The 16,627-nt window shown below is 36.1% G+C and overlaps 1 protein-coding gene across 7 annotated transcripts in view; it reads right to left on the bottom strand.

Annotated features, from left to right (window-relative positions):
* LOC150095252 (uncharacterized) overlaps positions 1-16,627 on the bottom strand; it is a 542,725-nt gene that overhangs the window by 172,992 nt on the left and 353,106 nt on the right. For all 7 annotated transcript variants that reach the window (XM_090410531.1, XM_090410526.1, XM_090410528.1 and 4 more), the window contains one exon: positions 9,309-9,379. In XM_090410531.1, the coding sequence (XP_090266657.1) occupies positions 9,309-9,379 (71 nt within the window). The remainder of the gene's footprint in view (positions 1-9,308; positions 9,380-16,627) is intronic.

Below are 16,627 nucleotides of genomic sequence, written 5' to 3'. Positions count from 1 at the left end.
TTCTGTAATAGACTATTCACCTCCACTTCATTCATCACAATTCCCATATAAACTAATGGTTCCTTCATTTTTTCAACGTCACCACCTGGATGATATACTTTTGCAAAGTGCTCGCTCAGTAACTCCACTATATCAACTGGTTCAGTGAACTCTTTACCATCGTCATTCCTTAAAATCATTTTGCCATGTACAGTTTTTTCTTGCTTGCAGCATATTGAAAGAACTGTTTGGGATTCTCTTTTGCTTGCATAGCTAGTTTCCTTTCATAATCGGCTTTTGCTGTTTTTACCACACTCGTTACCCTTCTGGCCTGCACTTTATACCGTTCGTGTGCCTGCAGGTCACCCCTTTCTTTAAATTCCCTCCATAGCTGTTTCTTTTTTTGCAGCTCAAGCTTAATGGTGTTATTCATCCATTTAACCCCTACTTGTTTCACTATTCGGACCTTAGGTATACAATCAGCCATAACCTCCTGTAAATGCTCTTTGACCATTTCCCATGCTCTATCGACGTCCAGCCCTTGCAGTTGTACATGCCATGGCACTGATCCAAGCAATCTCCTAAGCTTGTCATACTTGCCAGCATGGTAATTCCACATATACCCTGTCTTAATCACAAATTGCACACCTTTAGCCACCTCCCAGGTCAAGACCTTATGATCACTCTCACCAATAAGTGGCAACATGGTCATATTCATTACAGTCAAATTTTGAGATGCAATTACCAGGTCAAGCACTCTCACACCCCTAGTATTTTCAATTACATGCTGTTTCAGATAGTTATCCCTTAATAATTGAATAAAATCCATTTCCTTCCTCACATGTGTCCTCTCCTCCTTCCAATCAATGTTACCATAGTTGAAATCCCCCATAATAATTACCCTCCTTCCACTCATTTCATCAATTTCATCTATTCCATCACCTGGTCTATAGCAGCACCCAACTGTATATTTTATTCTGCCAGTGTCAATCTCACACCAAATAGCCTCAAATGAGCTCCTTTCACTATCCTGCAATACTTCAATTCTCCTTGGCTGCAGTTCATCAGCTATCATCAATAACACCCCTCCCCCAATTTTATTCTCTCTGTCCCTCCTAAACATACTATAACCTACACATTCTATCCCACTAACTATATCATCTTCCGTCAGCCATGTTTCATTAATGCTAATAACCTGTGGCCAGGAAGAGCCAATCAAGGCCAAAAATTCTTCCTTCTTGTTCCTAATACTCCTGGCATTAGTATACATGAATTGCAGTGATCCCTTTGTCCCACCCCTATCTCGATGCGTTATTCTAAATGTCCCATTCCCATTTTTTGTCCTTAGTGCTGGCTTAGGTACATTATATACATTTTTACACTCAACTGTTTCACTGATGTCTGGATATCCACTCCCCCCCCCCTCCTTGGTAGTTCTAGTTTCCCTGGTTCTGCACATCCATTTTCACTTCATTCAGCAACACTTTTTCCAGTCTCCGCACACCAAGTCCATTCAAATGCAGGCCATCCATCTTGTATAAGTCCTTTCGCCCATCAAACTCATTCCACACGTCCACGAATTCCACACCACACCGTGCGCATAATGTCATTTGCAATTATGGCCCTCCTCCTAAACTCCTCTCTGTCATACCGTGGCAACAGACTCACCATTCTAACTCTGTCACTCTTTTCTTTCGCTACCTTTAACAATATTTTCAAGTCCTCTCTCATAAAAAATTTATCACCTTTCAATTCATTCGTACCTGCCACAATTATTAATTCTTTCACGCTCTGTTTTTGCACTCTAATACTCTCACTTACATCCTTAAATTTCGCACCCGGTAAGTACGATTTAGTTACACTCCCATCTATTACTCCTCTTAATAACGAGTCACCACACAATACTCTTTCCTTCATTTCGGAAACTCTCCCACGCTGTTTATTTACGTTAGCCAAATCACTCTGGAAAGAGTTTTGCAGGTGCTCTAATTGCCGCTGCACATTTTGTATCACTGCGCGCAACCTAGCGATCTCACTTCCTACAAATAATTCCTCATTTTTTTTATCATTCAAATCATTTTCTCTTTCTGTATAATTGCTCTCACTCTTTCTTAGATCACTGCTCACACTGCCATCTTGTACACCGCAATTCCCTATCAAGCCACTATTTTCACTCGCATTCTGGCTTTCTTCAACCATAACTGTCTCACAACCTGACACATACTTCGACTCCTCACTTTGCATACACTTTCTACACATTCTCCCACCACTATCACTTTCAATCCAAACTCCAGCCTCATTTGGGAATGCATACATTCCACACACATCACAATGGACAAATTCTCTCACATTATAGTTTTTGAACAATGGCATCGTATTTTTGGACGCCATTATCTTACGTCGCATTGGCGCCATATTCAAATCTATGAAACGTATCGTTAAATACTAAATTAATTAACGAAATTTACACCAAAATCACACAGACACAACAAGCTACCAAATTTAGACAATATTACGTTATGATTTTAACATATATTCTAATTTCCATTCAAAATTGTACTTAGCTTTCGGGAGCTCCCTAAAAACACGACCGTTCACCTGGCCCTCTAGCGGCGATGGTCACATAGCAAAAATTTACAATTTTTGCAATGTGACCCTTGAACCTCAACTTCCTTTCTACTAAAACTCCAAGATCCCTAGCCTCATCAGTTTCTTCAAGCATAATCCCACCAATATAATATGACTTTGGATATATAATCACGCCAGAGTGCATGACTTTACATATATTAACACTGAAATGACAACCATTTTCACATGCCTATAATTCCAGCCTATTCAAATCATTATGCAAGTGCTGCATATCAGCAGCACTCCTCATTACCCTACCTATCTTTACATCATCAGCAAATATCTGTATGTCATATGTCAAATCCTTCCCAATTTAATTAATGTACAGATTGAATAACAATGCACCAAGGACTGATTCTTGAGGCACACCACTGGTTACCTTGAATTGTGCACAAGTCATCCCCACCCCCATATCACTCTTTGATATCTGTAAGTCAGCCTCTTAACCATGCCAATAGCTTATAATCCAATCCCATATTTTATCCCATTGGATTGATATATAATCCAATCCCATTTTGCTAAGGATAATTCTATCCTTAGCAAAATCCAAAAGTATCATGGAGCATCCATTCCCCTTGTCTAGTTCAGTGGTAACATTATTATAAAATGTGAGCAAGTTGTTAAAACATGACCTTCCCATGCTGTTCATTGCAAAGTAGAGATTTACTGTCAACCCATTTCTGAATGTGAGCCCTAACCAACCTCTCCACCACCATTCTTGAGATACTGATTGTTCAATAGTTGGATAGATCAATCTTTGCACTATCCTTATGCAAATGGGATTACCATACATTCTTTCCACTCCTGTGGAATCTTCCCTGTTCTGAGACTCAAATTATATAGCCTGGTAAAGGGAATAGCCAGTTCATCTGAACATTCTTTTAGCATCCGTGCTGATATCTTGTCAGTTCCTATTGCAATATTCTCATTAAGTTTGTGCAACAGCACTACAATTTCCTCATCCACACAAGTTTCCTCATATGGTCCAGAGGTAGCAGTGAGTTTAATGTTGCATATATAAGGTTGATAGCATTTTAGCAAAATGGCTGCTCATTAGTTGAACAATCACTTCGGCATCAGTCACCCTCATATCATCTGCATTCAGCAGAATTATTCTTTCATATTCATTCTTTCTTTTACTTGCAGCATAATGATAAAATTCTTTTGGATTATCTTTGGCTTGCAGAGCCAGTTTCTTTTGATACTAAGACTTAGCTTTCCGTACAACAGTTGTGACTCTTCTGGCTTGCTCCTTGTAATTTTCATAACTGACATCATCCTTATGCACATGATATTCCTTCTACCTCAACTTTTTCTTATGAATTTCTTGCTTAATTAGATGAAACATTCCATTGCACTGCTACCCTACTTATTCTTTGACTCTAGGGAGACATTCTGATATTGCATCACTGAAGTATTTTTTAAACACTTCCCACGCACTGTCCATATCCTTCCCATCCAATAACTGATACCATGGTACAGAACCTGGCATACCCCTCAGGTGGTCATAATTTCCTGCTTTGTAGTTCAGCATGTAACCTTTTCTGAATGGAACATTCATAAAAGTACTACATGATCACTGTCACCAACCAAAGGCACAATAGTTATGTCTTTAACTGAAACCTTCTCTGATGCTATAATCAGATCTGACACTCTTTGACCACAAGTTCCTTCTGTCACATGCTGCTTGAGGAAGTTGTCTCACAACAGCTCAATAAATTCAGTTTCATTCTTCTCACACAATTTCATATATACTCAATCAATGTTTGGATAATTCAAGTATCCCCATGGTTCTTTTTTTATGAGAAATAAAACAGAACGGGGTTTTATTAGCATTGAAATTGATTAGGTTATCTGAACCTCATTGGAGGATGGCTTGGAGATCAGAATTGAGGACAGTGGGTTGAGTTATGTAGAGTACAGTTTATCAAATGAAAGGGAGGAGTGCAATGTGCTGTCAGCCGAAGTAGGTCATTGATATATAGAAGGAAGAGGGATGGCGAGAGGACAGAACCTTGTGGAACCTAGCCATTAGTTGAATGTGAGAGGATAAAGAACCATCCATCACCACACATAGCGTGCATCCAGACAGAAAGCTAGCAATCCAACTATAGAAGTCCTGAGACAGACAGACAATGGTAGTTTGCTTATCATAAGCCAGACCCGGTCAAAAGCTCTGCCGATATCAAGTGCAACAAGTTGAGATTCATCAAACTTCTCCATGGCATTTGTCCAGAGATGGGTGAAACTGAGCAGATCTCCTGTTGATTGGCAGTGACAGAATCCATACTGGCAGTTGTTTATTAGGTGGGTGCCTTCAAGGTAGTGTAGGAGTTGGGAATTGAGGATTTTTACCATTACTTTAGACAGGACTGAAGTGAACGAGATAGGGCAATAGTTAGACAGCAGTGACTCGTCGCCCTTCTTGGGAATGGGTTGAATATAGGCAATTTCCAGGCTGTGGGATAGATACCAGTGGAGTAAGAGAGCATACAGGCGATATAAGATAAGAGTTAGTTCTGGTGCAAAAACTTCAGGACAAGTGGAGGAATGCCATCAGGACCAAAAGACTTTTTTTGTGTCTAATTTGGACAGTATTTTTTCTCATCTCTTTCTGGCAAAAGGATGTAAGGGACGTTGTATGTTGGGCATCTGGAATGGTTGGGAGGCATTTACCATTGTCAGTTATGCATGCATTGGAAGCAAAGTGTGAAGCCATTTGGACAGGCTACTAGTTTCCTGCTTTTTGCTCTTTCGAACTCTGACTTGGAAGCATTGATTGTTTTTTTTGCATCTATTTTGGGCTTCAGCATAAGCTCTGAAGGAGGATGGAGTTCTTGGAAGCAATAGTCCAACCATGGGAATGAGACATAGAAGTCACAGAGGCAGTCCCACTTGGCACTGTTATAATCACAAACTGCTCTTGCATGGGAATGGCTGCATAAGCATTGTTGTATTGAGGTGTGTGTGTGTGGGGGGGGGGAATAAACACTAGATTGTGGCATGATTGAACATGTGCCCCCCCCCCCCTCCTCTCTCTATCCTTCCTATAAATACTGTACTCTTTGCCTACCACATGATTTTTCTATCCTTGCAGATTACCTCACTGCATGCTTCTCTGGCTCAATCAATCAAAATTTTCTTAAGGATTTGCCACTGACTCTCCAAGGTTGGGTTGGTTCTTGTTTTCAAACGCTTTCAGATTTTCTTGAAAAAGGTTTATGTATCTGCGTCTACATTTTTATGCTGGAACATAGTGTTAGTAATAACTAGCCCATGTGCTAAGCAGAAATCTTGCAGGTACTTACTATTATTAATAGCTTTTATCTTTCTCCAAATTTTCTCAAAACATTCTTACATGCCTGGTAATCATTTCCTACTCTGCTGTTTAGATCTCCAACAAGGACCAACTTTTCATTTTTCATTGTGACAGTTGTGTTCTCTAAAGCCTCAAAAAATTCCTCCACTTCTTGCTTATTAGAACTTTCTGTGGGAGCACAAATAAGTCTCATTGTCCACTTCCCTATTCTGATATTAGTCCACATCACTCTACTTGATACTGCCCTATTCAAGAATATTTTTCTCATATTTAGTGTTTAATAGTATAGCTATCTTTCTTTTCCCTGATTGTTATTTGTTTTCCTGTTATATTCCTGAATATAACATCTTGTATTTGTTGCTTAGAAAGATCTCACCTGCTTTTTTCTACATGCATATGTGTTGCTGTTATGTTCTGTAACACTGTGCGTATTGTATCCTAGGTTTGTGGCAGTTAGATTTTTGGTGAAAGCAAACCAAACTTGATATAGCCTTGATTTTTGTTTACATCTGTGGGGATTACAGCATTTCCGAGGCTTCCTTGAACTTTCTAATAAAACAATTATGATCAATATAAGTCATTTTTGTTTGTTGCAAAACTACTTGATGGCCTGTGGTAGTTATATGGGATGCCATACCTGATTTATAGTACACTCTTTTTTTGACATCTCTTACATGATCAGACTTGCAGTTCACTCTCTCTCTCTCTCTCTCAATTTTCCCATTTGGCCTGCATAGCAAATGCCACAAGAGCAAGGAATCTCATAAATGCCTAGTTTTTTCATGGGATTATGTGGAGGTGTTTTGGTGGATTTAAGAATCTGGAGAGTTTATGCAAAGGTAAAAAAGCCATTTTAATGTTGTATTTATGGAGCAACTGTGCCTGTAACATTGTTGATGTAAGATAGCATGATTGCATTCTTAAAATCTTGTTTGAGTCCAGAAGTTGTAGGAGGTGTATTCAGAATTTTGTTGACTGCCTAGGGTTCATAACCAATGAGGGCAAGATTATGCCTCAGGCAGTGTGGTTTTTCATTCCTAATTAATTGATGTACTGGGCATCTTGTATGCACATATTAAAATTTCATATTAAACAGAAGAACTTCATCAACAGATTAACGTTTCTGGTACAATGTAGAGATAATGGTATTGCACCTGAATTCATTAGGCTCAAACATACATTCCATTCAACCAAGCAGATTGGATCTACAAAAAAAATACAGAATTTTCAATCTTAAGAGAATGTGAGGATTCCATACAGCAAATTTCATCAAAATCCATCATGAAATGCAACAGACAAAAGTCACTATATATAGATAGGTTTCGATTTTTAAATCAATTCTAAATGGGAGAATTCATTATTATTAATTAATAATGGAATCACATTAACTTAAAATTTTATTTGTGGAATTTTTGGCTATGTTTCATAGTCTTTTCAATACAATTATAGGAAAACAATCACAAAAAGAAAAGTTTACATAATCCCCTGCTCCTGCAACTCATGTTATTATGGACAGACTGTTCATTCTGCACATCATGAATATATTCACTTAAAGAACCCAATAAATCTAGTTTAGCAGTTGAACAAAACCAATGTTACATAAAAGTTTTCTTTTGGAAAGACTGTACAAAAAAAGTGAAGCACACATTCATAATCCAACCCTCAACAAAAACAACTGCCTTAAACTTTCTCAGTATTGGGAAGTTATACAAATACTCACCATTCATATGTTCCATGTATTGTAATTAATTATTTATATTAAAAATATTTTATTTACTAATTTTATTGTAATTATTTTTGGATATCTATTAATACAGATATAGCTATTCCCCTGCAGCCAATAGTGCATATAATATCATGTGCTTTCAATTGAAATGATGTTCTCTTTTTTTGATTATTTACATATAATCGTATTGAAAATGGCTATGAAACATAACTAAAAATTCTACAAATAAAATATTTAAATCAATGTGAGTGATTCCATTATTAATTAGTTATAATGAATATAAATAGATAGTGGAACAGATGTACTACCAGAGACTGTTTGCTGTAATGTCCTCATAAAGAAATAGACAGATAAAGCAAAAATAGCATTTTAAGAAATGCAGTAAATTTGCTCTTGGAAAGAGTAATGGGGCAAGGAATGGGAGGGGAGGGGGTGAACATAGCTGATTAATGAAATTTCTACATTACTGATAAGAACAGATAAAAAAAATAAAGTTAATATGAAATGTATCTGAATACTAATATGTTTCTATTTTCCAATTATTAAAACTACAAGGAAACACAAACTATTAATGAAAGTACAGATATCCCTCGATTAACACAGTTAATTAATCCCTTGATGTTACCGCGTATATCGAAATCACGTTAATCAATGGTTCAATCTGATAATCAATGGTAAAAATTACAATTCGTCCATGATCGATTACTGTATTAATAATTCGTTTTATATGGTACTCTTTTAGGAAAGATAAAAAATGAATGCAAAGTAAATGTTTAATAAATACTTGTACCTACATTATTTACTGCAATTTTTTTATCAAAAGAAGTTATCAAGAGTCGTTTGAACAGTTTTTTTTTTTTTTTTTTTTTTTTTAATCGGCATAAATTCTACGATAACAAGCAAAATGACTCTCTAGACCTTGGCAAAACAAGCAATGAAACATAAAGAAAAAACATTGCAAATATAATACATGATGGTACAAATTAAGTTAATATTGAATCCAACATTATTTCATAGCCGAATATAGAAACTACAAGAGTTTCGTGCCGAATATATAGAAACTAAAAGTTTCGGCAGATGCAAGTATAAGCAACCTTATGGGCAACTCGCAGTAAACGTGGAGTAAGCTCCAGATCACTTTCCTTAGTATTTTCCATAAATGTAAAGCACATCTCCTAGAGGACATGTAAAATAAATAAGCCTTTGGCTCTCTATTTCAGTAATACAATATGGTTTATTTATTTATTATAAAAACAACAACTAAACCATACTATACTGACAGCAAAAAACAGTGTGGAATATCACTCGTAACATATGAATGCACAGCTACTCACGACCTCCAAGCTATACACTGAATTGTGTAAGAATATTTATATTAAACATTTTGCATGTATCTGTCAGATCAGCTGTGAGCTCCGCATGTTTAAAGGTGTGTTAATCAAATTATTATATATATTTAATTTAACTTAATATATATAAATAATATTAAGGGATTGCCGCAATTAATTTTGCCGCATTAAGCAAGGGATACCTGTACTTATCTAATAATTACTAAATGTTAATAATCCTCACTAATAGTTCAGCATGCATACATAGATACATACATATATATATATATATATATATACTTTGTGCAGGCATGTGACTGATACTTACTGGCATTTCCAAATAGAGGAGCAGCAAATCTTGTTTCTTGTTCCCATGGAAGGTGACTTCTTTGTGGTATGCTGAAACAAGAAGGGTATAAACTGTTACTGAATACTGTAAATAAATAAACTCTCTTCACGCTGTTTCCTTAAGATGCTGGTAGAAACTGCAATCATGTAACTGATTTATTAGTATTATTAAATCCTTATATAGAGACAAACCTCTACCAGAAGCACAATCTGATTGTTTTACTGTTTCTGCATTCATCATACACATTGGGAGTACTTTCTGGATATATAATTCATTTTCTTTATTCAAATGTATGGACTGCCTTTTATTCTTCCTTCTGCCCTAGTATCTCAAACCCTGACCATGAATAATTTTCTCCATATTTATCTGCTGAACTATCATTATCTTATAAATCTCTATCATGTCTATCTTCTATTCAGAAGCTCTGAACATTATCAGTCAGTCAACTTCACAGAAAACATTCCAACATTAATCGTAGCTTAGTTACTTGTCTCATTACCTCTAGAGTTCCTTAATTATCTTAAAAATCACATAATCAAATTTTCATGCAATAACCTTCGATAAGCCAAAAAAAGCAATTAAATCAAAACCTTATTTTCATGCAGTGAAACAAATATTTCTGTCTCAATTTATCAGCATCCTTACCATTGCAGTAATCTAGCACTCTGTTTTCCTAACTTCTGCAACGTATTCCAGGAACTTTAGTTTCTTATCAGTCTCTCAAAATCTTCTAGATCTTGCAATATAGTTTCGTAGATATTGTATTTCTCTGCATTTCAGAATGTAAAACTCTGTGCTTAGCAACATTGAATTGTCAAGTCATTGATCTGCTTATGTTATCACCATAATCACAACTTCACCAGGTGCTTATTATTAACATAAAAGTTGAATATTAATGGCTCATGTAAAAAAGAGATCACTCACATCAACTTGCATTTTTTGGCTACTAGTCATATTATCTCCTAATCTGAATAATCCACTAGTCATTTCTGATGGTTAGAAGCCTGCATGGTTAAGCTAAAGAGAATTATTAGAATATTTAGACTGCACTATTGTATCTATATCCTAACTAACCTGACCACAGATATTAACTACAAGAATGAAACCAGCTGGTAGTTCGATGTTTCTGTTTTGATTCTCTTCCTTATGCAATGGTACATGTTTATTCTCCTTCCTCTTGCTTTAGAGCCTTTCCTGTGGCAGAAGTCTTATTAAATAACCAAGTTTCATTAGCATATTTACTTATAAATGGTAAAATATAATCCAGTGCAAATTTTACTTATATACTTTTCCTATATTTTACTTTACTACTAAATTTTGACGTATCACTTATTAGCATTTAAAAAAATAAAACATTCCAGTTTTAATAATTGAAATGCAGAGTCCATGAAGGCACCTAGGTGCTAGCCAGTTCAGAGAATTGGCTAGTGAATGAACAAGAACAAGCTGGTGAATATGATAATTTTTTAAGTTTATATAATAAGTCACATGATATTCACACTGCCTGAGGGGAAACCAAAATGATAAACTGTATTTATTCTGTATAATACATTTAAAAAAGATTTTAGCTATCAACATGGGTCTTTAACTGATCAAAGATGACTATAGACATAACAAAGATTTATGCAATATCAAAATTCACATTTTCATCATGTTTGTACATTGAAGTGTAAAACCTGCCAAAAATTAAGGTAATTTCAACATCACTTCACAAATTGAAACAGACTGCAAATGGACTGATATGTCCTCAATCTCAGAGAGGTTATGGTATTATATGTGTGTGTGTGTGTGTGCGCGCGCGTGCACCCACATACTAACGAACTGGATTCCAAAAGAAGGGAAACGAGGCCGAGGATGTCCTGAAGGAAGGTGGAGTGATGAATTGTCAAATTTTGTTGGGGGGGGGGGAATTGGTCAACAATTGCCAAGAACAGAGAAAGGCAGAAAGAACTGGAGGAGGCCTTCGTCCAGCAGTGGACAGAAAATGGCTGAAAAGAAAAAGAAGATATTCAAGATAATTTCACATAATTTTCTCTATTTTACTACTATTATGTTGTTTCATTTTTATATCAATATATACCAATTTGGTCACTTGGATTTCTTGGGATGAGGACAAAGAAGCAAGTGACAAGACAGTGACAGGTTTTATATGTTAGGTGAAAATAAGGGAAAAAGGTTTTATAGAACTGATTCAGAAGAAATTTTTCAATACATTACAAGAAGAAAAAGGATTTTACCTTTGGAAATTGTATAAGAGAGTGGTTATTAAGAGTATGAGAAGTTAAATTTTCCACATGAAGAGTGGTGAATGAACAGAATGGATCGCTAAAGTCAGATGCGAGTGCTCTATCAAACGAGTTCGCCAACTTGGTTGGCTGAGTGGTTAGCGTATTCGCTCTCCAGCCAAAAGGCTGCGGGTTTGAATGCTGCCATGAGCATGGATGTTTGTGATTGTCTGTGAAAATACTAGTGGTGATGGACAGTAGTATTTTCACAATTGGTGGATTGAGTGGTGGAGACAGAGTTGTCGAGGACGTGCCCTGCCTCGATGAGTCCTTGGACTCCCTGGAAGTGTCACGTAATAGTAATAATAATAATAATAATAATAAAGATAGATATTGTGTGAATAACAGTTAATGTGGTTCTTAAGACTCAATGTAGATTTTCATGTAGTAATAATAACCTACTACTGTGGAAAAAGCTGATCTTCCTTAAGTTTGCTCTAAGAAATAACCTTGTGTGAAGCTCTGACACTAGCTCAATGGGGTAGACTGAAGAAGCATGTACTTGCCACCATAATAATCCTCCCCACACCCCAAAAAAAAATCATGATTTCCTGCAGATATTCATAAGAAGCATGCTCTGGGACTTTGAATTTTTCATTGGGCTAACTATTCTTCAGTGCATCTCTATGATTTATCCAAAAATGCAATTATCTTTTATAAAAATATACAAAGTTGTTCACTTATGCAATCAAGATGACAAGGCTAGTGCCATTTCAGAGCTCAGTTCAGTAGTCACACCACATGCACAAATTGCTACAGATATTCTCTGATGGTACACTCCTTGCAATCTGCATTTTGAGACACAGAGATAACCAAGATTAGCTGTGACTATTACTTTATAACTAAACTACACATGAACTTTTTTTTTTTTTTAAATCAACCCAACACATAAAAGGTTTGAAAATCTACAGCATATCTGTGCTGTACATGCAATTAGGGGTAGGCAGCCACAGGAGCAAGTAAACTGAGCAAAAAAATAAAATAATCTATTTCCACAGGGGAAAAAAAATGTAACAGGCAGAGGCATGTAAATTCTTTTACCCAAGTGATTAACAAACAGAAGTCTGTACATGTATTATCTTCAAAACTAGGCTACTTGAACACAGGCAGCTGACTTCACATCAAGTTGATTTAATTCACAAAATGCAGACTTTCTTCCTGAGTGCATACTGTGAAATGCATTATGGAAAGGGTCACTACCCAGACCTGTTTTGAGATCAACTGAGATTACAATATTCACACCCATTATGGGATACTGAGAGTTTGATATGGAGTAGTCTCTATACTCCATAGTAGTTTAGTTGTTACACAAGTAGTTTAGTTGCAAAGATACTTCACATGCACACTTTTCTTTGTTCATGGTTGGGTAAAGGATAAATTATAATTGATAAGAATATAATTTCGTATTAGGTATAATTTACTCTTTTGATGAAGTGAAATAATTTGCTATAACTTTCTCTCATCCAGATTATTTTAATACTCTAGTAATAAAGCATTTTGCTACTTGGATATGGATTTATATTTCTGCTATTGAATTAGGTTATGTGTATCAGCACAGGTCTATCCCCCACTGATTTGACATCATTCGTGTTTGAAACTGGTCTGGGTAGCGCCCCTTCCCATAATACATGGAATAATACACATTCAAAATGGGAATGTGCTGTGTGTTTTAGGAACTAAAAGCTTGATAGTCAAATGTCTCTATATATAAGTAGTCTAATTGTGAAGATACTTCATCTGCCAATTTTTATTGGCAGATGAAGTATCTCACACGTAGGTTAAAAGATCAAATTGAAAAATATAATTCTGGACGCTATATTATTTCTGAAATTTCTATACTCTAGTTACAGAAGTCCTCTAATTAAAATCAATATAATGTAGCAAGCGTATTTTGCTAAGGAGCACCCCCTGTTTGGAACACTGGTTTTAACCTGTGATTTAATGAGTAAAACTATTATGGAATAGATAATGCATTTTAAGACATATACCTTGGGGTAGACCTGGAGTACTCTATGTTTCTAACTTTAACTTTTAAATTTATAACTTGGAATGTAGCTGAGATAATACATCATCGATAAATTGTTTGGAATCATAGGAAACTGAATAACCATAAAAGAGTAAATTACAAAAATTAAGACAACTAAAATTTAAAATTAAAGGTTAAAAATACACGACTAAATATTAAAACTTAGATTAGAAAATTTAATTTCTTAATTAAAATTAATATGTTTGTAAAAGATATGTTTGTCCAACATTACCATAGTGTATAAATTCCCTTTATCCAACTCGGCCATAAAACTGTTATAAAATATGAGAAAATTGCTGAAATAAAACCTTCCTTTACTAAACCCATGCTGCTTCTTGAAGCAGCATGGGTTTAGTAAAGTGGATTTATACAATGGGTTCATACAATTCTATAGCTTGTCTGTCTACCCATTTCTGTATGCAAGTTCTTACCAACTTATCTAAAATCTTCTCTACCACACCAGAGATTGATAGGTCGGTAGTTAGACACATCAATTTTGCACCACTCGTGTACAATGGAATTATCATACATTTCTTACATTCCTGAGCTGAGACTCAAGTTATAATATCACAGGAATGGAAGAAATGTATGAAAATTGTAAGCGCCTCCGTAGCACAATTGGAAGAACGACACCGACCTTCGATTAGAAAAGGCCTAAGTTCAATTCTTGTCGTGACAGGAGGAATCTTTATATGGGCTTTTTCAATTGAAGGTGATTTAGCCGATCTCATACGGAAGTAGCATGGTTTTTTCTTCCAGAAACTCTGGAGAAAAAAAGGTTTTTTATCCCTCATACAGACAAATCAGCCCTTCAGAACACACACAATTTACAGACAAAAAATACAAGTTGTGGTGGTGGCAGGCAGTAGATGGCATTGATGGGTAGTAGAGGTTCGGTGTAGTGGTGAAGACAGAGAATTGTACAGTAGGTGTCCTCCCGCAATGAGTCTACGGATTCCTTGGAGGTGTCACGAATAAGAATAATAAATTACGACAATGAATGATCTAATACTGTTGATGGTGGTGATAGGTAGTGAATGATGTTGATGGTAGCAGTAGTGTCATTCTGTGTAGTTGGAGAACTGAGTAGTAGGATAGACAGTGAGATGTGTTCCCACAACTCACTGTCCACCTGTTTACTCTTAAGGACCAGAGTCCATACTCAAAAGAACTTTGGCAACAGCCAGCAGTGAATTTCTATAACTCTAACAGCTGAGTTAAACTCATCCAACTCATCTGTGAAGTGTTTGATAGTTGAAATTAGTTTAATTAAAATCCATGTATAATGGTTATCTAGTTTCAGAAATATTCAACAACTACTATTCTGTAACAAGCCAAAATGCTATTTTACCGGTGACATAAGTTAAGTTTAAGGGAGATGGTAAATCCCGTATTATTCTACTAGGATTTCGATCCGAGTTTCATACCCGGCTGTAGAATAATACGGGATTTACTATCTCCCTTAAACTTAACTACTATTCTGTGTTTGTGCAGAAGTATAAAATACAAAATAAATATAAAATTAAATCAAGAATTTTATTAATATTAACATCTGACCTCCATAGAGTCAGAGACTCATCGTGGGAGGTACACAATACTGCATACAATGCTCATCCAACCATGCTGTAAACTGGTTCAATGTGTCTACATTCACAACACACTCAGGCAATGCATTCCACTCACCAAACACTCTCTATGCAAAAGCCCTTCTCCTCACTCCTTATACAGTGATGGCCTCCTGTTCTGCCCCCTCTGCCATTCATGAAAAATTTCTTCCATGTCAAGCTGATAACAACCCCTGACTAGCTTAAATGTCTCAATCATATCTCCCCTCTTCCTCCTATTCACGAGGCTCTACAACTTACGTTCTCTCAATCTGTCTTCGTACTCCACATTCCAAAAGATCCTGACCACTATTGTGAATCTTCTCTGGACCCTTTTCAACATATCCTCATCACCATGAAAACCTGGCAACCAAATCTGCACACAATAATCCAAATAAGACCTGATCAAGGCTGTATACAATGGCATCATAACCTCTCTATTTCTGCATGTAAGGGTCCTCCCCATCATTGCCATTATTCAATGTGACGTCTTTACAACTTGTGCAGTGTGACCCCTAAATTTCAGGACTTTGTCCACCATCATTCCTAGATCTCTCATCTCCTCTACTTCCTTTAAAGTTTTCCCACTAAGTGCATAACTTTGCATCCTGTCATTGCTTATCAAATCTCAAATTCTTACACTTTCAACATGGAACTGACAGTTCCACTTACCTGCCCATTCATGCAACCTATTCAAGTCCTCTTGTAAGGTCATAACGTCAGCTTGACTCATAACATCTGCTCTCCCCAGTTTTGAATCATCTGCAAATAGCTGCACATCACTAGTTAAACCCATCCCAATATTGTTAACATAAAAATTGAACAACAGTGGTCCCAAAACTGAAATCTGAAAGAGAGGAAGAAGGTGTATCCTGTGTTACGTGTGCATCAGTCTGGCCACAATATTGTGTATATCAATCAAACTGTGGATTTGGTTTTCTCTCTGCTGGGTATTCCAGTTTCTTCTCATAAAAATTATCATAAACATATTTGGTAGATGTTAGATATACTATAAAGGTATAAATCTGAATCTGAGTAATTCACAAAGTTCTTGCCCTCCCATCCTAGATGGACACATTCCAGGACTTCTCCTGAGAGAAAGCTGAGAAGTGACATGATAAAAATAATAACTTTCTCTCATGTTGCTAAATGAAAAATATTACTGAAAAATCTGTAATGCACCATCTAGTCCTCTCCTGACAAATTACTATCTTTATTATTCTAAAAAATATGAGCACACAATGTTCAATGCCATCCATTCTATGTTATCATCATTTTAATAACTTTCAGTCTCTCACAGAGTTAGTAGCTAGTTATAGTCATTGTACATTATCTACAATATAACAAGAAATCGACAACAGAAAACTGATATGCAAATGTTAA

This window comes from Typopeltis vanoorti, chromosome 20 (genome assembly GCF_054136105.1).
Source record: "Typopeltis vanoorti isolate ZY-2024b chromosome 20, IOZ_Tvanoo_1.0, whole genome shotgun sequence".
Classification (NCBI taxonomy): Eukaryota; Metazoa; Arthropoda; class Arachnida; order Uropygi; family Thelyphonidae; genus Typopeltis; species Typopeltis vanoorti.
The sequence above is the reverse complement of the archived record's forward strand: the minus strand, read 5'-3'. Positions and strand labels throughout refer to the sequence as shown.